Genomic DNA, 21,162 nt, shown 5'->3' with positions numbered 1-21,162 from the left:
TTATTTAACCAGGTAGGCCAGTTGAGAACACCTTTATTTAACCAGGTAGGCTAGTTGAGAACACCTTTATTTAACCAGGTAGGCTAGTTGAGAACACCTTTATTTAACCAGGTAGGCCAGTTGAGAACACATTCTCATTTACAATTGCGACCTGGCCAAGTTAAAGCAAAGCAGTTTGACACATACAACGACACAGAGTTACACATGGAGTAAAACAAACATACAGTCAATAATACAGTATAAACAAGTCTATATACAATGTGAGCAAATGAGGTGAGATAAGGGAGGTAAAGGCAAAAAAGGCCATGGTGGCAAAATAAATACAATATAGCAAGTAAAACACTGGAATGATAGATGTGCAGTGGAAGAATGTGCAAAGTAGAAATAATGGGGTGCAAAGGAGCAAAATAAAAAAATAAAAAAAATAGAAAATACAGTAGGGAAAGAGGTAGTTGTGTGGGCTATGGTCAGTTTTACAAGGCTATGTTTGGCAGCATGAGTGAAGGATGCTTTGTTGCGAAATAGGAAGCCAATTCTAGATTTAACTTTGGATTGGAGATGTTTGATGTGGGTCTGGAAGGAGAGTTTACAGTCTAACCAGACACCTAGGTATTTGTAGTTGTCCACGTATTCTAAGTCAGAGCCGTCCAGAGTAGTGATGTTGGACAGGCGGGCAGGTAGCGATCGGTTGAAGAGCATGCATTTAGTTTTACTTGTATTTAAGAGCAATTGGAGGCCACGGAAGGAGAGTTGTATGGCATTGAAGCTTGCCTGGAGGGTTGTTAACACAGTGTCCAAAGAAGGGCCAGAAGTATACAGAATGGTGTCGTCTGCGTAGAGGTGGATCAGAGACTCACCAGCAGCAAGAGCGACATTATTGATATAGAATAGAGTCGGTCCAAGAATTGAACCCTGTAGCACCCCCATAGAGACTCTCCGATTTGACAAACTGAACTCTATCAGAGAAGTAGTTGGTGAACCAGGCGAGGCAATCATTTGAGAAACCAAGGCTGTCGAGTCTGCCGGTGAGGATGTGGTGATTGACAGAGTCGAAAGCCTTGGCCAGATCAATGAATACGGCTGCACAGTAATGTTTCTTATCGGTGGCGGTTAAGATATTGTTTAGGACCTTGAGCGTGGCTGAGGTGCACCCATGACCAGCTCTGAAACCAGATTGCATAGCAGAGAGGGTATGGTGAGATTCAAAATGGTCGGTAATCTGTTTGTTGACTTGGCATTCGAAGACCTTAGAAAGGCAGGGTAGGATATAGGTCTGTAGCAGTTTGGGTCAAGAGTGTCCCCCCCTTTGAAGAGGGGGATGACCGCAGCTGCTTTCCAATCTTTGGGAATCTCAGATGACACGAAAGAGAGGTTGAACAGGCTAGTAATAGGGGTTGCAACAATTTCGGCAGATCATTTTAGAAAGAGAGGGTCCAGATTGTCTAGCCCGGCTGATTTGTAGGGGTCCAGATTTTGTAGCTCTTTCAGAACATCAGCTGACTGGATTTGGGAGAAGGAGAAATGGGGAAGGCTTGGGTGAGTTGCTGTGTGGGGGGTGCAGTGCTGTTGACCGGGGTAGGGGTAGCCGGGTGGAAAGCATGGCCAGCCGTAGAAAAATGCTTATTGAAATTCTCAATTACAGTGGATTTATCAGTGGTGACAGTGTTTCCTATCTTCAGTGCAGTGGGCAGCTGGGAGGCGGTGTTCTTATTCTCCATGGACTTTACAGTGTCCCAGAACTTTTTTGAGTTAGTGTTGCAGGAAGCAAATTTCTGCTTGAAAAAGCTAGCCTTGGCTTTTCTAACTGCCTGTGTATAATGGTTTCTAACTTCCCTGAAAAGCTGCATATCACGGGGGCTGTTCGATGCTAATGCAGAACGCCATAGGATGTTTTTGTGTTGGTTAAGGGCAGTCAGGTCTGGGGAGAACCAAGGGCTATATCTGTTCCTGGTTCTAAATTTCTTGAATGGGGTATGCTTATTTAAGATGGTTAGGAAGGCATTTAAAAAAATAACCAGGCATCCTCTACTGACGGGATGAGATCAATATCCTTCCAGGAAACCCCGGCCAGGTCGATTAGAAAGGCCTGCTCGCTGAAGTGTTTCATAAAGAAGCCAGGCTACGGTTTGCAACTGCACATGGGGACAAAGATCACACTTTTTGGAGAAATGTCCTCTGGTCTGATGAAACAAAAATAGAACTGTTTGGCCATAATGACCATCGTTATGTTTGGAGGAAAAAGGACAGGCTTGCAAGCCGAAGAACACCATCCCAACCGTGAAGCAGCATCATGTTGTGGGGGTGCTTTAGCTGCAGGAGGGACTGGTGCACTTCACAAAATAGATGGCTTCATGAGGCAGGAAAAGCATGTGGATATATTGAAGCAACATTTCAAGACATCAGTCAGGAAGTTAAAGCTTGGCCGCAAATGGGTCTTCCAAATTGACAATGACCCCAAGCATACTTCCAAAGTTGTGGCAAAATGGCTTAAGGACAACAGGGTCAAGGTTTTGGAGTGGCCATCACAAAGCCCTGACCTCAATCCCATAGAAAATGTGTAGGCAGAACTGAAAAAGCATGTGCGAGCAAGGAGGCCAAGCAACCCTGACAGCTCTGTCTGGAGGAATTGGCCAAAATGTATCTCTCTCTATATAGATCATATATCTATCAATCATATAAACTGCTGCTACTCGCTGTTTATTATCTATGCATAGTCATTATACATAGATACATATATGATAGATATATGATAGTTATAGATACATATATGATAGATATATCATAGATATAGATACATAGATGATAGATATAGATTCATATATGATAGATGTATGATGGATATAGATACATATATGATAGATATAGATACATATGATAGATATAGATACATATATGATAGATATAGATACATATATGATAGATATATTATAGATATAGATACTTAGATGATAGATATAAATACATATATGATAGTTATAGATACATATATGATAGATATATTATAGATATAGATAAATATATGATAGATATATTATAGATATAGATACATAGATGATAGATATATTATAGATATAGATACATATATGATAGGTATATTATAGATATAGATACATACATGATAGATATATTATAGATATAGATACATACATGATAGATGTATTATAGATATACATACATAGATGATAGATATATTATAGATATAGATACATAGATGATAGATATATTATAGATATGATAGATGTATGATGGATATAGATACATATATGATAGATATAGATACATATGATAGATATAGATACATATATGATATATATTATAGATATAGATACTTAGATGATAGATATAGATACATATATGATAGTTATAGATACATATATGATAGATATATTATAGATATAGATACATATATGATAGATATATTATAGATATAGATACATACATGATAGATATAGATACATATAGATACATACATGATAGATATATTACAGATATAGATACATACATGATAGATATATGATAGATATAGATACATACATGATAGATATATTATAGATATAGATACATATATGATAGATATATTATAGATATAGATACATATATTATAGATATAGATACATATATGATAGATATATTATAGATATAGATACATAGATGATAGATATATTATAGATATAGATACATATATGATAGATATATTATAGATATAGATACATATATGCTAGATATATGATAGTTATAGATACATAGATGATAGATATATTATAGATATAGATACATAGATGATAGATATATTATAGATATAGATACATAGATGATAAATATATTATAGATATAGATACATAGATATATTATAGATATAGATACATAGATGATGGATATAGATACATAGATGATAGATATATTATAGATATAGATACATAGATGATAGATATATTATAGATATAGATACATAGATGATAGATATATTATAGATATAGATACATAGATGATAGATATATTATAGATATAGATACATAGATGATAGATATAGATACATAGATATATTATAGATATAGATACATAGATGATGGATATAGATACATAGATGATAGATATATTATAGATATAGATACATATATGATAGATATAGATACATAGATATATTATAGATATAGATACATAGATGATAGATATAGATACATATATGATAGATATATGATAGTTATAGATAGTTATAGATAGATATGATAGATATAGATACATATATGATGGATATAGATACATAGATGATAGATATATTATAGATATAGATACATATAGGATAGATATATTATAGATATAGATACATAGATGATAGATATAGATACATAGATATATTATAGATATAGATACATAGATGATAGATATAGATACATATATGATAGATATATGATAGTTATAGATAGTTACAGATAGATATGATAGATATAGATACATAGATATATTATAGATATAGATACATAGATGATAGATATAGATACATATATGATAGATATATGATAGTTATAGATAGTTACAGATAGATATGATAGATATATTATAGATATATGATACATAGATGATAGATATATGATAGTTATAGATAGATATGATAGATATGATAGATATATGATAGATATATGATACATAGATGATAGATATATGATAGTTATAGATAGATATGATAGATATATTATAGATATGATAGTTATAGATAGTTATAGATACATATATGATAGATATATGATAGTTATAGATAAATTGATATATGATAGTTATAGATAGTTATAGATACATATATGATAGATATATGATAGTTATAGATAGATATGATAGATATATTATAGATATGATAATTATAGATAGTTATAGATACATATATGATAGATATATGATAGTTATAGATAAATTGATATATGATAGTTATAGATACATATATGATAGATATATGATAGTTATAGATAGATATGATAGATATATTATAGATATGATAGTTATAGATAGTTATAGATACATATATGATAGATATATTATAGATATGATAGATATATGATAGTTATAGATACATATATGATAGATATATTATAGATATAGATACATAGATGATAGATATATTATAGATATAGATACATATATGATAGGTATATTATAGATATAGATACATACATGATAGATATATTATAGATATAGATACATACATGATAGATGTATTATAGATATACATACATAGATGATAGATATATTATAGATATAGATACATAGATGATAGATATATTATAGATATGATAGATGTATGATGGATATAGATACATATATGATAGATATAGATACATATGATAGATATAGATACATATATGATATATATTATAGATATAGATACTTAGATGATAGATATAGATACATATATGATAGTTATAGATACATATATGATAGATATATTATAGATATAGATACATATATGATAGATATATTATAGATATAGATACATACATGATAGATATAGATACATATAGATACATACATGATAGATATATTACAGATATAGATACATACATGATAGATATATGATAGATATAGATACATACATGATAGATATATTATAGATATAGATACATATATGATAGATATATTATAGATATAGATACATATATTATAGATATAGATACATATATGATAGATATATTATAGATATAGATACATAGATGATAGATATATTATAGATATAGATACATATATGATAGATATATTATAGATATAGATACATATATGCTAGATATATGATAGTTATAGATACATAGATGATAGATATATTATAGATATAGATACATAGATGATAGATATATTATAGATATAGATACATAGATGATAAATATATTATAGATATAGATACATAGATATATTATAGATATAGATACATAGATGATGGATATAGATACATAGATGATAGATATATTATAGATATAGATACATAGATGATAGATATATTATAGATATAGATACATAGATGATAGATATATTATAGATATAGATACATAGATGATAGATATATTATAGATATAGATACATAGATGATAGATATAGATACATAGATATATTATAGATATAGATACATAGATGATGGATATAGATACATAGATGATAGATATATTATAGATATAGATACATATATGATAGATATAGATACATAGATATATTATAGATATAGATACATAGATGATAGATATAGATACATATATGATAGATATATGATAGTTATAGATAGTTATAGATAGATATGATAGATATAGATACATATATGATGGATATAGATACATAGATGATAGATATATTATAGATATAGATACATATAGGATAGATATATTATAGATATAGATACATAGATGATAGATATAGATACATAGATATATTATAGATATAGATACATAGATGATAGATATAGATACATATATGATAGATATATGATAGTTATAGATAGTTACAGATAGATATGATAGATATAGATACATAGATATATTATAGATATAGATACATAGATGATAGATATAGATACATATATGATAGATATATGATAGTTATAGATAGTTACAGATAGATATGATAGATATATTATAGATATATGATACATAGATGATAGATATATGATAGTTATAGATAGATATGATAGATATGATAGATATATGATAGATATATGATACATAGATGATAGATATATGATAGTTATAGATAGATATGATAGATATATTATAGATATGATAGTTATAGATAGTTATAGATACATATATGATAGATATATGATAGATAAATTGATATATGATAGTTATAGATAGTTATAGATACATATATGATAGATATATGATAGTTATAGATAGATATGATAGATATATTATAGATATGATAATTATAGATAGTTATAGATACATATATGATAGATATATGATAGTTATAGATAAATTGATATATGATAGTTATAGATACATATATGATAGATATATGATAGTTATAGATAGATATGATAGATATATTATAGATATGATAGTTATAGATAGTTATAGATACATATATGATAGATATATTATAGATATGATAGATATATGATAGTTATAGATACATATATGATAGATATATGTCACGTTCGGTGTAACGAGGCGCAGCGTGATTGGAATAAATACGTCTTAATAAAAGGAAGAACACTTAAACAAACTAACCAAAAAGAACGTGACGCTATAAACAACTCGTGCTGACACAGACAACTACACATAGACAATAACCCACAGATAAACCAAGGAATATGGCTACCTAAATATGGTTCCCAATCAGAGACAACGATAAACAGCTGCCTCTGATTGAGAACCAATCTAGGCAACCATAGACATATAAACCCCTAGACTAGACTCATATGTATCTATAACTATCATATATCTATCTATAACTATCACATGTTTCTATAACTATCATATATGTATATATAACTATCATGTATGTATCTATATCTATCATATCTATCATGTTCTAATTCATCCCGAAGGTGTTCAATGAGGATCAGGTCAGGGCTCTGTGCAGGCCAGTCAAGTTCTTCCACACCGATCTTGACAAACCATTTCTGTATGGACCTCGCTTTGTGCACAGGGGCATTGTCATGCTGAATCAGGAAAGGGCCTAACTAAACTTTACATTTGGCGCCACAATATGCATTGGGCAGGTAACGTTCTCCTGGCATCTGCCAAACCCAGATTAGTCCGTCAGACTGCCAGATGGCGAAGGGTGATTAATCACTCCAGAGAATGTTTTTCCACTGCCCCAGAGGCCAATGGCGGCAAGCTTTACACCACTCCAGCCAACGCTTGGCATTGCGTTTGGTGATCGTAAGCTTGTGTACGGCTGCTTGGCCACGGAAACCCATTGGTGGTATATTACAGGTATAGGTGGTATATTACAGTAGAATATTTCATTTATACTCAGGTATAGGTAGTTTAACACAGTAGAAGATGTAATTTATACTCATGTATAGGTAGTTTAATACAGTAGAATATTTAATTTAGACTCAGGTATAGGTAGGTTAGTACAGTAGAATATTTAATTTATACTCCGGTATAGGTAGGTTAGTACAGTAAAATATTTAATTTATATTCAGGTATAGGTAGGTTAGTACAGTAAAATATTTAATTTATACTCAGGTATAGGTAGTTTAATACCAGTAAAATATTTAATTTATACTCAGGTATAGGTAGGTTAGTACAGTAAAATATTTAATTTATACTCAGGTATAGGTAGTTTAATACCAGTAGAATATTTAATTTATACTCAGGTATAGGTAGTTTAATACCAGTAGAATATTTAATTTATACTCAGGTATAGGTAGGTTAGTACAGTAGAATATTTAATTTATACTCAGGTATAGGTAGGTTAGTACAGTAAAATATTTAATTTATATTCAGGTATAGGTAGGTTAGTACAGTAAAATATTTAATTTATACTCAGGTATAGGTAGGTTAGTACAGTAGAATATTTAATTTATACTCAGGTATAGGTAGGTTAGTACAGTAAAATATTTCATTTATATTCAGGTATAGGTAGGTTAGTACAGTAAAATATTTAATTTATATTCAGGTATAGGTAGGTTAGTACAGTAAAATATTTAATTTATATTCAGGTATAGGTAGTTTAATACCAGTAAAAGCAAAGCAGCAACCGAGAACCTAATGACAGATTTGTCTTATATTTGCTTCTTACTTCTTCTTCTATATTATTACAGACATAGCCCTAATTTATTAATTAAATCCTCATTGTTAAATTAATTCATTTAATAAATATATATATATATATATATATATATATATATATATATTTGGGTATGGCAATTCTCCAGATATCAGAATGATTTCCTCATCCGTGTTTATTCAGTATCGGCTACTAGAATACATCACCACACAGACATGCCCCTAGTCTCCCAACAGAAGCAGGATAAAGGACAGAAAGAGCCTACTTCCATCAAGTGGATAACTGCTGTAATCACACTGATCTTTCATTTTCAGACTTCAACATCTCCTATATTAGACCCCTTTACTACCATCAAAGCAAAACAACTACACTGATAATATTCACCACAATCTCCCTGAACGTAGAATTATACTTTAAACTATTAGTGACAGTAACACGATGAATCTCTCACCCCTTCACAAACTAGACAATGGATTCTGTCAATATTTATCTAAACATTTCCTATTTGGTTATTGGGCTGATCATGTGTCAAATATTCTATGAAAATTATAAAGAAGAATGTGTCAAATCTAATTTCCATCACCATGTTGTTAGGTGTTAGGTGCAATGATCAGATCCAAATGAATTTAACTAGAAACCATCCTCTCTCTAATAGATCTCACCTATGATCAGATATCCAAATGAATTTAACTAGAAACCATCCTCTCTCTAATAGATCTCACCTATGATCAGATATCCAAATGAATTTAACTGGAAACTATCCTCTCTCTAATAGATCTCACCTTTGCTTATCCAACATATAACAGTGCATTGTCTCCATACAAATTTGAATGGGCAACGCTATATTGAAGAGCAGACCAAGGTTATCAGGTGATGCCTAATACACAATGAATATCTGTTTGTACTGGCTGACAGAGGGAATATAGGAATGCTAAAGTGGATTCCAAACACACACACACACACACACACACACACACACACACACACACACGCGCACACACACACACACAACCACACACACAACCACACACACACAACCACACACACACAACCACACACACACAACCACACACACACACACAACCACACACAGCTAAATGCAATGACCGTGTTTACACAGACAAGCTGTTACAGTGGAATCTCCCCTGCTTCAATCCCATGGATGATTAAGCACAGTAATGAAGGTTTTTGGACATTCTCCACAGATACAGCAGCTGGTGACATTCATGCATGAGAAGCAGAGGAGGAGCGAGTTACGATGAATCCCCATTAATTTCAATGATCACAAAGTCTGCTTTTGGCACCGTTTCAAATGAATAAAAAGGCCATATTTATTGGTGTAACTCTCTGCTCTGCAATGTGGAAGATGCAGCCGATTTCTACCCGGGGAGTCGTAGAAACCAATTGCTATTCTCTTCCTCTTCGTTTGTCTCGGCAACCTTGAACAACTAGTCCTAGAAAAACTCAGACATGTTTTTCTAAATATGAAGTTAGTTTTAATACGGCCTTGACTTGATTGATTTGATTGGTGTTATTATTATAGTGGCATCTCAGGATGCCCTGTTAGACACTGATCCTATATACACACATAAACCAAAAACATATGCCATACTATGTTTCGTTTTTAAAGAGAAAACACAAATCTAAAATAAGGATAAGTTTCTCAGTTCATTCAAATCATTATTTCAGTTCCACAGCAGCGGTTGGTCTGGGGGTACGAGGTGGGGGTTAGGGTCCTGGTACAGGGGAGGGGGTAACAGCCAGACAGCACAAGGCCAGGCAGCGGAGGGAGTTGCTATACAGCATGGAACACCTATAACCTATAATCAATGGGTCATTTTCTTCCCCTCGTGTCAACGACCTTCCTATCGGAAGATAAAACCTTTTTGGGCTAGGGGGCACTATTTGGAATTTTGGATGACTGACGTGCCCAGGTGTAAACTGTAAACTGCCTGTTACTCAGGCCCAGAAGCTGGGACATGCATATAATTGGAAGCATTGTATAGAAAACACTCTGAAGTGATCTTTATTATCTATGAACAGTCCAGTCGCTTTAAAACTTACCTTGACTACCTGAACCCCTGCACATTGACTCGGTATATGTACCCCCTGTATACAGCCTCCACATTGACTCAGCAACGGTACCCCCTGTATACAGACTCCACATTGACTCTGTACCGGTACCACCTGTATAGAGCCTCCACACTGACTCTGTACTGGTACCACCTGTATATAGCCTCCACCTTGACTCTGTACCGTAACACCCTGTATATAGCCTCCACATTGACTCTGTACCGTAACACCCTGTATATAGCCTCCATGTTGACTCTATATTAATAATATTATAATAATATTTTCTCATAACAAAAGGTTTTAGAAGTATACTAGACATTTATAGAATAAATCATGTCTAGTTTGAAGATTGTGACAAACGGTCAATTAGTTATTGATTTTTACATTTGTAAATGGTTTTTGGTGAATGTCTGTTGAATGTCTGTTGAATGCCTGTTGAATGTCTGTTGAATGTCTGTTGAATGCCTGTTGAATGTCTGTTGAATGCCTGTTGAATGCCTGTTGAATGCCTGTTGAATGCCTGTTGAATGCCTGTTGAATGTCTGTTGAATGCCTGTTGAATGCCTGTTGAATGTCTGTTGAATGTCTGTTGAATGCCTGTTGAATGCCTGTTGAATGTCTGTTGAATGTCTGTTGAATGTCTGTTGAATGCCTGTTGAATGCCTGTTGAATGCCTGTTGAATGCCTGTTGAATGTCTGTTGAATGCCTGTTGAATGCCTGTTGAATGTCTGTTGAATGCCTGTTGAATGCCTGTTGAATGTCTGTTGAATGTCTGTTGAATGCCTGTTGAATGCCTGTTGAATGCCTGTTGAATGTCTGTTGAATGCCTGTTGAATGTCTGTTGAATGTCTGTTGAATGTCTGTTGAATGCCTGTTGAATGCCTGTTGAATGCCTGTTGAATGCCTGTTGAATGTCTGTTGAATGCCTGTTGAATGCCTGTTGAATGCCTGTTGAATGCCTGTTGAATGTCTGATGAATGCCTGTTGAATGCCTGTTGAATGTCTGTTGAATGTCTGTTGAATGCCTGTTGAATGTCTGTTGAATGCCTGTTGAATGTCTGTTGAATATAAAACCAACTTGACCTCTGTCTTTGGATTGGTGTGGATAATAGGACTTCAGGACGAGCCAGTTAACACGTCAGCAACAGGTAGGCCTATAATTCATCAAATGTTTTTGTCACTAGTGGTGGAGAGTAACGTTAGTTCCACTCGATATAACTCAAGAATTTTAGATGGTCCATGATTAATTAAAGGCAATATCCCCATCTGTTATTATAAGGAGTTGTGTAGCCTAAAACCAACTAATGACGATACATCTGAAATAACTAGAATAATAAATTAATTGTTTCAAAGTTAGAATTCTTTAGTAAAAACAAGACAAAGAAATGCACACATGCAGTTGATCTCCATAAAATGTAGGCAGTGACAGAGCTCCTCGTGGGTGACTCCATTTCCCATCATACTCTACCGGAAAGAATCATCTCCATGGAAACGGCTCCCGGACGTGAAGCTTACCTCGCTTATTACACGAGCAAATCAATCCCACTCACCCGTTAGCTAGCTAACGTTACCTAACTGCTGGATCAGAAGCGTATCTGCATCGTAGCATTGTTTTATACCGGATCGCATTACCACTTTTTACTCTGCAGTTATGAGCCGGACTCCGGATGCAAGGGCAAGGTAAGGCATGTTTACAACTTGCAAGACAGAGCAAACTAACGTTAGCTATCGTAAAGACGTTAGACATCGTGCAAAATTCTTGATTTATATAACTTTTTAGTGACTTGTTAGTTAGCTAACCCTTTCTTCAATTATTGAACCAGCTGGCTAGCTATTGCGTTAAACCTTTAGCTTGATATCAGTGTTTATATGATAGTTTGTCTAGCTATGTAACTTCAGTTAACTTTAACCAGGCTAGCTAGCGAGCTAAAGTTCCCCGGATGTTCCCATCACAGAGACAGCCAGACCAGACAGATCCAGGAGAACATCACCAACACGGAGAAGCACTTTGGAGAGATGTGCCAACTGTTCGCCGCCTACGTGCGTAAAACGGCGAGGTTACGGGACAAGGCAGACCTACTGGTCAGAGAGATCAGCATTTATGCGGAGACAGAAACGCCAAATCTGCAGAGGGGTATGAAACAGTTTGCAGACAACCTTGCCAAAGTTCAGGATTATCGTCAAGCAGAGGTAAACCTACGCACCATAATATTGCCTGATCATTTTCAACCATAATGGATACATTCTATAAATATGGTTGTTATTGAAACTAGTACAGACTTCTATTGATAATGTTTCATCTGCAGGTATTTTTAATCTTCTAATCTAGCTACCTATGATTTCAAATCCTCTCAGGAATCGATTAACTAAGTAACTTTGATATTTCCAATGTATTTGCAGGTGGAGAGGCTTGAAGCCAAAGTGGTAGAGCCTTTGAAAAGCTATGGAAGTGTTGTTAAACTTAAAAGGGTAAGATACAGTCTTTGGATACGACTGTGGGTCGTTTTTCTGTTCTGATGTATAGGTCTACTGTTTTGGGTGACAGTTATCCTCTATCTTGTTGTGTCAACAGAACAGAAAGTCTGTTGCACACCGGAGGGGTATCATACGAGCAGGTTTGAGGAATTAGCAAGGTAACTTTGGTCAACTCTTGAGTTCAACTCGGGATAAGCGGTCGTATGAAAGTGGCTCACCTTTTAGCCAGGTACATTTCTATGGCAACAAATCCTTCAGAACGGTCCTGTTCTGGGGCAGGCTAGCACACGGCTAACTCCGCTTACCCTGAATGAAATGACGGAGCCATGAGTTGAGGACCAATGAAATTAGATTCCTCAAGTATCATTTTAATTGTCACATGCTTCGTAAACAGGTGTAGACTATCAGTGAGATGCTTACTTGTGGACCCTTCCCAACAATGCAGAGTACAATAAAATACCAAATGAAATAAATTGTATAAAAAAAAATTGTAACACAAGGAAGAAATACACAATGAGCAACAATAGCATGGCTATATACACGAGGTACCAGTACCAAGTCAATGATAGCATGGCTATATACACGAGGTACCAGTACCAAGTCAATGATAGCATGGCTATATACACGAGGTACCAGTACCAAGTCAATGATAGCATGGCTATATACACGAGGTACCAGTACCAAGTCAATGATAGCATGGCTATATACACGAGGTACCAGTACCAAGTCAATGATAGCATGGCTATATACACGAGGTACCAGTACCAAGTCAATGATAGCATGGCTATATACACGAGGTACCAGTACCAAGTCAATGATAGCATGGCTATATACACAAGGTACCAGTACCAAGTCAATGATAGCATGGCTATATACACGAGGTACCAGTACCAAGTCAATGATAGCATGGCTATATACACGAGGTACCAGTACCAAGTCAATGATAGCATGGCTATATACACGAGGTACCAGTACCAAGTCAATGATAGCATGGCTATATACACAAGGTACCAGTACCAAGTCAATGATAGCATGGCTATATACACGAGGTACCAGTACCAAGTCAATGATAGCATGGCTATATACACGAGGTACCAGTACCAAGTCAATGATAGCATGGCTATATACACGAGGTACCAGTACCAAGTCAATGATAGCATGGCTATATACACAAGGTACCAGTACCAAGTCAATGATAGCATGGCTATATACACGAGGTACCAGTACCAAGTCAATGATAGCATGGCTATATACACGAGGTACCAGTACCAAGTCAATGATAGCATGGCTATATACACGAGGTACCAGTACCAAGTCAATGATAGCATGGCTATATACACGAGGTACCAGTACCAAGTCAATGATAGCATGGCTATATACACGAGGTACCAGTACCAAGTCAATGATAGCATGGCTATATACACGAGGTACCAGTACCAAGTCAATGATAGCATGGCTATATACACGAGGTACCAGTACCAAGTCAATGATAGCATGGCTATATACACGAGGTACCAGTACCAAGTCAATGATAGCATGGCTATATACACGAGGTCCCAGTACCAAATCAATGATAGCATGGCTATATCTAGGTACCAGTACCAAGTCAATGATAGCATAGCTATCTACACGAGGGTACCAAGTCAATGATAGCATGGCTATATACACGAGGTACCAGTACCAAGTCAATGATAGCATGGCTATATACACGAGGTACCAGTACCAAATCAATGATAGCATGGCTATCTACACGAGGTACCAGTACCAAATCAATGATAGCATGGCTATATACACGAGGTACCAGTACCAAATCAATGATAGCATGGCTATCTATACGAGGTACCAAGTCAATGATAGCATGGCTATATACACGAGGTACCAGTACCAAGTCAATGATAGCATGGCTATATACACGAGGTACCAGTACCAAGTCAATGATAGCATGGCTATATACACGAGGTACCAGTACCAAGTCAATGATAGCATGGCTATATACATGGGGTACCAGTACCAAGTCAATGATGGCATGGCTATATATACGAGGTACCAGTACCAAGTCAATGATAGCATGGCTATCTACACGAGGTACCAGTACCAAGTCAATGATAGCATGGCTATATACATGGGGTACCAGTACCAATTCAATGATAGCATGGCTATATACATGGGGTACCAGTACCAATTCAATGATTGTTTGGCTATATACATGGGGTACCAGTACCAATTCAATGATTGCTTGGCTATATACATGGGGTACCAGTACCAAGTCAATGATAGCATGGCTATATACACGAGGTACCAGTACCAAATCAATGATAGCATGGCTATATACATGAGGTACCAGTACCAAATCAATGATAGCATGGCTATATACACAAGGTACCAGTACCAAGTCAATGATAGCATGGCTATATACACGAGGTACCAGTACCAAGTCAATGATAGCATGGCTATATACACGAGGTACCAGTACCAAGTCAATGATAGCATGGCTATATACACGAGGTACCAGTACCAAGTCAATGATAGCATGGCTATATACACAAGGTACCAGTACCAAGTCAATGATAGCATGGCTATATACACGAGGTACCAGTACCAAGTCAATGATAGCATGGCTATATACACGAGGTACCAGTACCAAGTCAATGATAGCATGGCTATATACACGAGGTACCAGTACCAAGTCAATGATAGCATGGCTATATACACAAGGTACCAGTACCAAGTCAATGATAGCATGGCTATATACACGAGGTACCAGTACCAAGTCAATGATAGCATGGCTATATACACGAGGTACCAGTACCAAGTCAATGATAGCATGGCTATATACACGAGGTACCAGTACCAAGTCAATGATAGCATGGCTATATACACAAGGTACCAGTACCAAGTCAATGATAGCATGGCTATATACACGAGGTACCAGTACCAAGTCAATGATAGCATGGCTATATACACGAGGTACCAGTACCAAGTCAATGATAGCATGGCTATATACACGAGGTACCAGTACCAAGTCAATGATAGCATGGCTATATACACAAGGTACCAGTACCAAGTCAATGATAGCATGGCTATATACACGAGGTACCAGTACCAAGTCAATGATAGCATGGCTATATACACGAGGTACCAGTACCAAGTCAATGATAGCATGGCTATATACACGAGGTACCAGTACCAAGTCAATGATAGCATGGCTATATACACGAGGTACCAGTACCAAGTCAATGATAGCATGGCTATATACACGAGGTCCCAGTACCAAATCAATGATAGCATGGCTATCTACACGAGGTACCAAGTCAATGATAGCATAGCTATCTACACGAGGTACCAAGTCAATGATAGCATGGCTATATACACGAGGTACCAGTACCAAGTCAATGATAGCATGGCTATATACACGAGGTACCAGTACCAAGTCAATGATAGCATGGCTATCTACACGAGGTACCAGTACCAAATCAATGATAGCATGGCTATATACACGAGGTACCAGTACCAAATCAATGATAGCATGGCTATCTATACGAGGTACCAAGTCAATGATAGCATGGCTATCTACACGAGGTACCAAGTCAATGATAGCATGGCTATATACACGAGGTACCAGTACCAAGTCAATGATAGCATGGCTATATACACGAGGTACCAGTACCAAGTCAATGATAGCATGGCTATATACATGGGGTACCAGTACCAAGTCAATGATGGCATGGCTATATATACGAGGTACCAGTACCAAGTCAATGATAGCATGGCTATCTACACGAGGTACCAGTACCAAGTCAATGATAGCATGGCTATATACATGGGGTACCAGTACCAATTCAATGATAGCATGGCTATATACATGGGGTACCAGTACCAATTCAATGATTGCTTGGCTATATACATGGGGTACCAGTACCAATTCAATGATTGCTTGGCTATATACATGGGGTACCAGTACCAATTCAATGATTGCTTGGCTATATACATGGGGTACCAGTACCAAGTCAATGATAGCATGGCTATATACACAAGGTACCAGTACCAAGTCAATGATAGCATGGCTATATACACGAGGTACCAGTACCAAGTCAATGATAGCATGGCTATATACACGAGGTACCAGTACCAAGTCAATGATAGCATGGCTATATACACGAGGTACCAGTACCAAGTCAATGATAGCATGGCTATATACACAAGGTACCAGTACCAAGTCAATGATAGCATGGCTATATACACCATGATAGCATGGTACCAGTACCAAGTCAATGATAGCATGGCTATATACACGAGGTACCAGTACCAAGTCAATGATAGCATGGCTATATACACGAGGTACCAGTACCAAGTCAATGATAGCATGGCTATATACACAAGGTACCAGTACCAAGTCAATGATAGCATGGCTATATACACGAGGTACCAGTACCAAGTCAATGATAGCATGGCTATATACACGAGGTACCAGTACCAAGTCAATGATAGCATGGCTATATACACGAGGTACCAGTACCAAGTCAATGATAGCATGGCTATATACACAAGGTACCAGTACCAAGTCAATGATAGCATGGCTATATACACGAGGTACCAGTACCAAGTCAATGATAGCATGGCTATATACACGAGGTACCAGTACCAAGTCAATGATAGCATGGCTATATACACGAGGTACCAGTACCAAGTCAATGATAGCATGGCTATATACACGAGGTACCAGTACCAAGTCAATGATAGCATGGCTATATACATGGAGGTACCAGTACCAAGTCAATGATAGCATGGCTATATACACGAGGTACCAGTACCAAGTCAATGATAGCATGGCTATATACACGAGGTACCAGTACCAAGTCAATGATAGCATGGCTATATACACGAGGTACCAGTACCAAGTCAATGATAGCATGGCTATATACACGAGGTCCCAGTACCAAATCAATGATAGCATGGCTATCTAGGTACCAAGTCAATGATAGCATAGCTATCTACACGAGGTACCAAGTCAATGATAGCATGGCTATATACACGAGGTACCAGTACCAAGTCAATGATAGCATGGCTATATACACAAGGTACCAGTACCAAGTCAATGATAGCATGGCTATCTACACGAGGTACCAGTACCAAATCAATGATAGCATGGCTATATACACGAGGTACCAGTACCAAATCAATGATAGCATGGCTATCTATACGAGGTACCAAGTCAATGATAGCATGGCTATCTACACGAGGTAAGTCAATGATAGCATGGCTATATACACGAGGTACCAGTACCAAGTCAATGATAGCATGGCTATATACACGAGGTACCAGTACCAAGTCAATGATAGCATGGCTATATACATGGGGTACCAGTACCAAGTCAATGATGGCATGGCTATATATACGAGGTACCAGTACCAAGTCAATGATAGCATGGCTATCTGACACGAGGTACCAGTACCAAGTCAATGATAGCATGGCTATATATACATGGGGTACCAGTACCAATTCAATGATAGCATGGCTATATACATGGGGTACCAGTACCAATTCAATGATTGCTTGGCTATATACATGGGGTACCAGTACCAATTCAATGATTGCTTGGCTATATACATGGGGTACCAGTACCAAGTCAATGATAGCATGGCTATATACACGAGGTACCAGTACCAAGTCAATGATAGCATGGCTATATACACGAGGTACCAGTACCAAGTCAATGATAGCATGGCTATATACCAAGGTACCAGTACCAAGTCAATGATAGCATGGCTATATACACGAGGTACCAGTACCAAGTCAATGATAGCATGGCTATATACACGAGGTACCAGTACCAAGTCAATGATAGCATGGCTATATACACAAGGTACCAGTACCAAGTCAATGATAGCATGGCTATATACAGAGGTACCAGTACCAAGTCAATGATAGCATGGCTATATACCGAGGTACCAGTCAGTCAATGATAGCATGGCTATATACACGAGGTACCAGTACCAAGTCAATGATAGCATGGCTATATACACGAGGTACCAGTACCAAGTCAATGATAGCATGGCTATATAGAAGGTACCAGTACCAAGTCAATGATAGCATGGCTATATACACGAGGTACCAGTACCAAGTCAATGATAGCATGGCTATATACACGAGGTACCAGTACCAAGTCAATGATAGCATGGCTATATACACGAGGTACCAGTACCAAGTCAATGATAGCATGGCTATATACACGAGGTACCAGTACCAAGTCAATGATAGCATGGCTATATACACGAGGTACCAGTACCAAGTCAATGATAGCATGGCTATATACACGAGGTACCAGTACCAAGTCAATGATAGCATGGCTATATACACGAGGTACCAGTACCAAGTCAATGATAGCATGGCTATATACACGAGGTACCAGTACCAAGTCAATGATAGCATGGCTATATACACGAGGTACCAGTACCAAGTCAATGATAGCATGGCTATATACACGAGGTACCAGTACCAAGTCAATGATAGCATGGCTATATACACGAGGTACCAGTACCAAGTCAATGATAGCATGGCTATATATATACAGTCAATGATAGGTACCAGTACCAAGTCAATGATAGCATGGCTATATACACGAGGTCCCAGTACCAAATCAATGATAGCATGGCTATACACGAGGTACCAAGTCAATGATAGCATAGCTATCTACACGAGGTACCAAGTCAATGATAGCATGGCTATATACACGAGGTACCAGTACCAAGTCAATGATAGCATGGCTATATACACAAGGTACCAGTACCAAGTCAATGATAGCATGGCTATCTACACGAGGTACCAGTACCAAATCAATGATAGCATGGCTATATACACGAGGTACCAGTACCAAATCAATGATAGCATGGCTATCTATACGAGGTACCAAGTCAATGATAGCATGGCTATCTACACGAGGTACCAAGTCAATGATAGCATGGCTATATACACGAGGTACCAGTACCAAGTCAATGATAGCATGGCTATATACACGAGGTACCAGTACCAAGTCAATGATAGCATGGCTATATACATGGGGTACCAGTACCAAGTCAATGATGGCATGGCTATATATACGAGGTACCAGTACCAAGTCAATGATAGCATGGCTATCTACACGAGGTACCAGTACCAAGTCAATGATAGCATGGCTATATACATGGGGTACCAGTACCAATTCAATGATAGCATGGCTATATACATGGGGTACCAGTACCAATTCAATGATAGCATGGCTATATACATGGGGTACCAGTACCAATTCAATGATTGCTTGGCTATATACATGGGGTACCAGTACCAATTCAATGATTGCTTGGCTATATACATGGGGTACCAGTACCAAGTCAATGATAGCATGGCTATATACACGAGGTACCAGTACCAAATCAATGATAGCATGGCTATATACATGAGGTACCAGTACCAAATCAATGATAGCATGGCTATATACACGAGGTACCAGTACCAAATCAATGATAGCATGGCTATCTACACGAGGTACCAGTACCAAATCAATGATAGCATGGCTATATACACGAGGTACCAGTACCAAATCAATGATAGCATGGCTATCTATACGAGGTACCAAGTCAATGATAGCATGGCTATATACACGAGGTACCAGTACCAAGTCAATGATAGCATGGCTATATACACGAGGTACCAGTACCAAGTCAATGATAGCATGGCTATATACACGAGGTACCAGTACCAAGTCAATGATAGCATGGCTATATACACGAGGTACCAGTACCAAGTCAATGATAGCATGGCTATCTACACGAGGTACCAGTACCAAGTCAATGATAGCATGGCTATATACATGGGGTACATTTACATTTACATTTACATTTAAGTCATTTAGCAGACGCTCT

The 21,162-nt window shown here is 36.6% G+C and overlaps 1 protein-coding gene across 1 annotated transcript in view; it reads left to right on the top strand.

The window, feature by feature from the left end:
• The first annotated feature begins 12,240 nt into the window (after positions 1-12,240).
• cibar1 (CBY1 interacting BAR domain containing 1) overlaps positions 12,241-21,162 on the top strand; it is a 33,960-nt gene continuing 25,038 nt past the window's right edge. Inside the window, exons 1-3 of the mRNA XM_052472928.1 lie at positions 12,241-12,469; positions 12,745-12,979; positions 13,190-13,258. Of these exons, the coding sequence (XP_052328888.1) occupies positions 12,441-12,469; positions 12,745-12,979; positions 13,190-13,258 (333 nt within the window). The 5' untranslated portion in view covers positions 12,241-12,440. The remainder of the gene's footprint in view (positions 12,470-12,744; positions 12,980-13,189; positions 13,259-21,162) is intronic.

This window comes from Oncorhynchus keta, chromosome 20 (assembly GCF_023373465.1).
Source record: "Oncorhynchus keta strain PuntledgeMale-10-30-2019 chromosome 20, Oket_V2, whole genome shotgun sequence".
NCBI lineage: Eukaryota > Metazoa > Chordata > Actinopteri > Salmoniformes > Salmonidae > Oncorhynchus > Oncorhynchus keta.
Note: the sequence above shows the minus strand (reverse complement) of the source record. Positions and strands in the feature narration are given on the sequence as shown.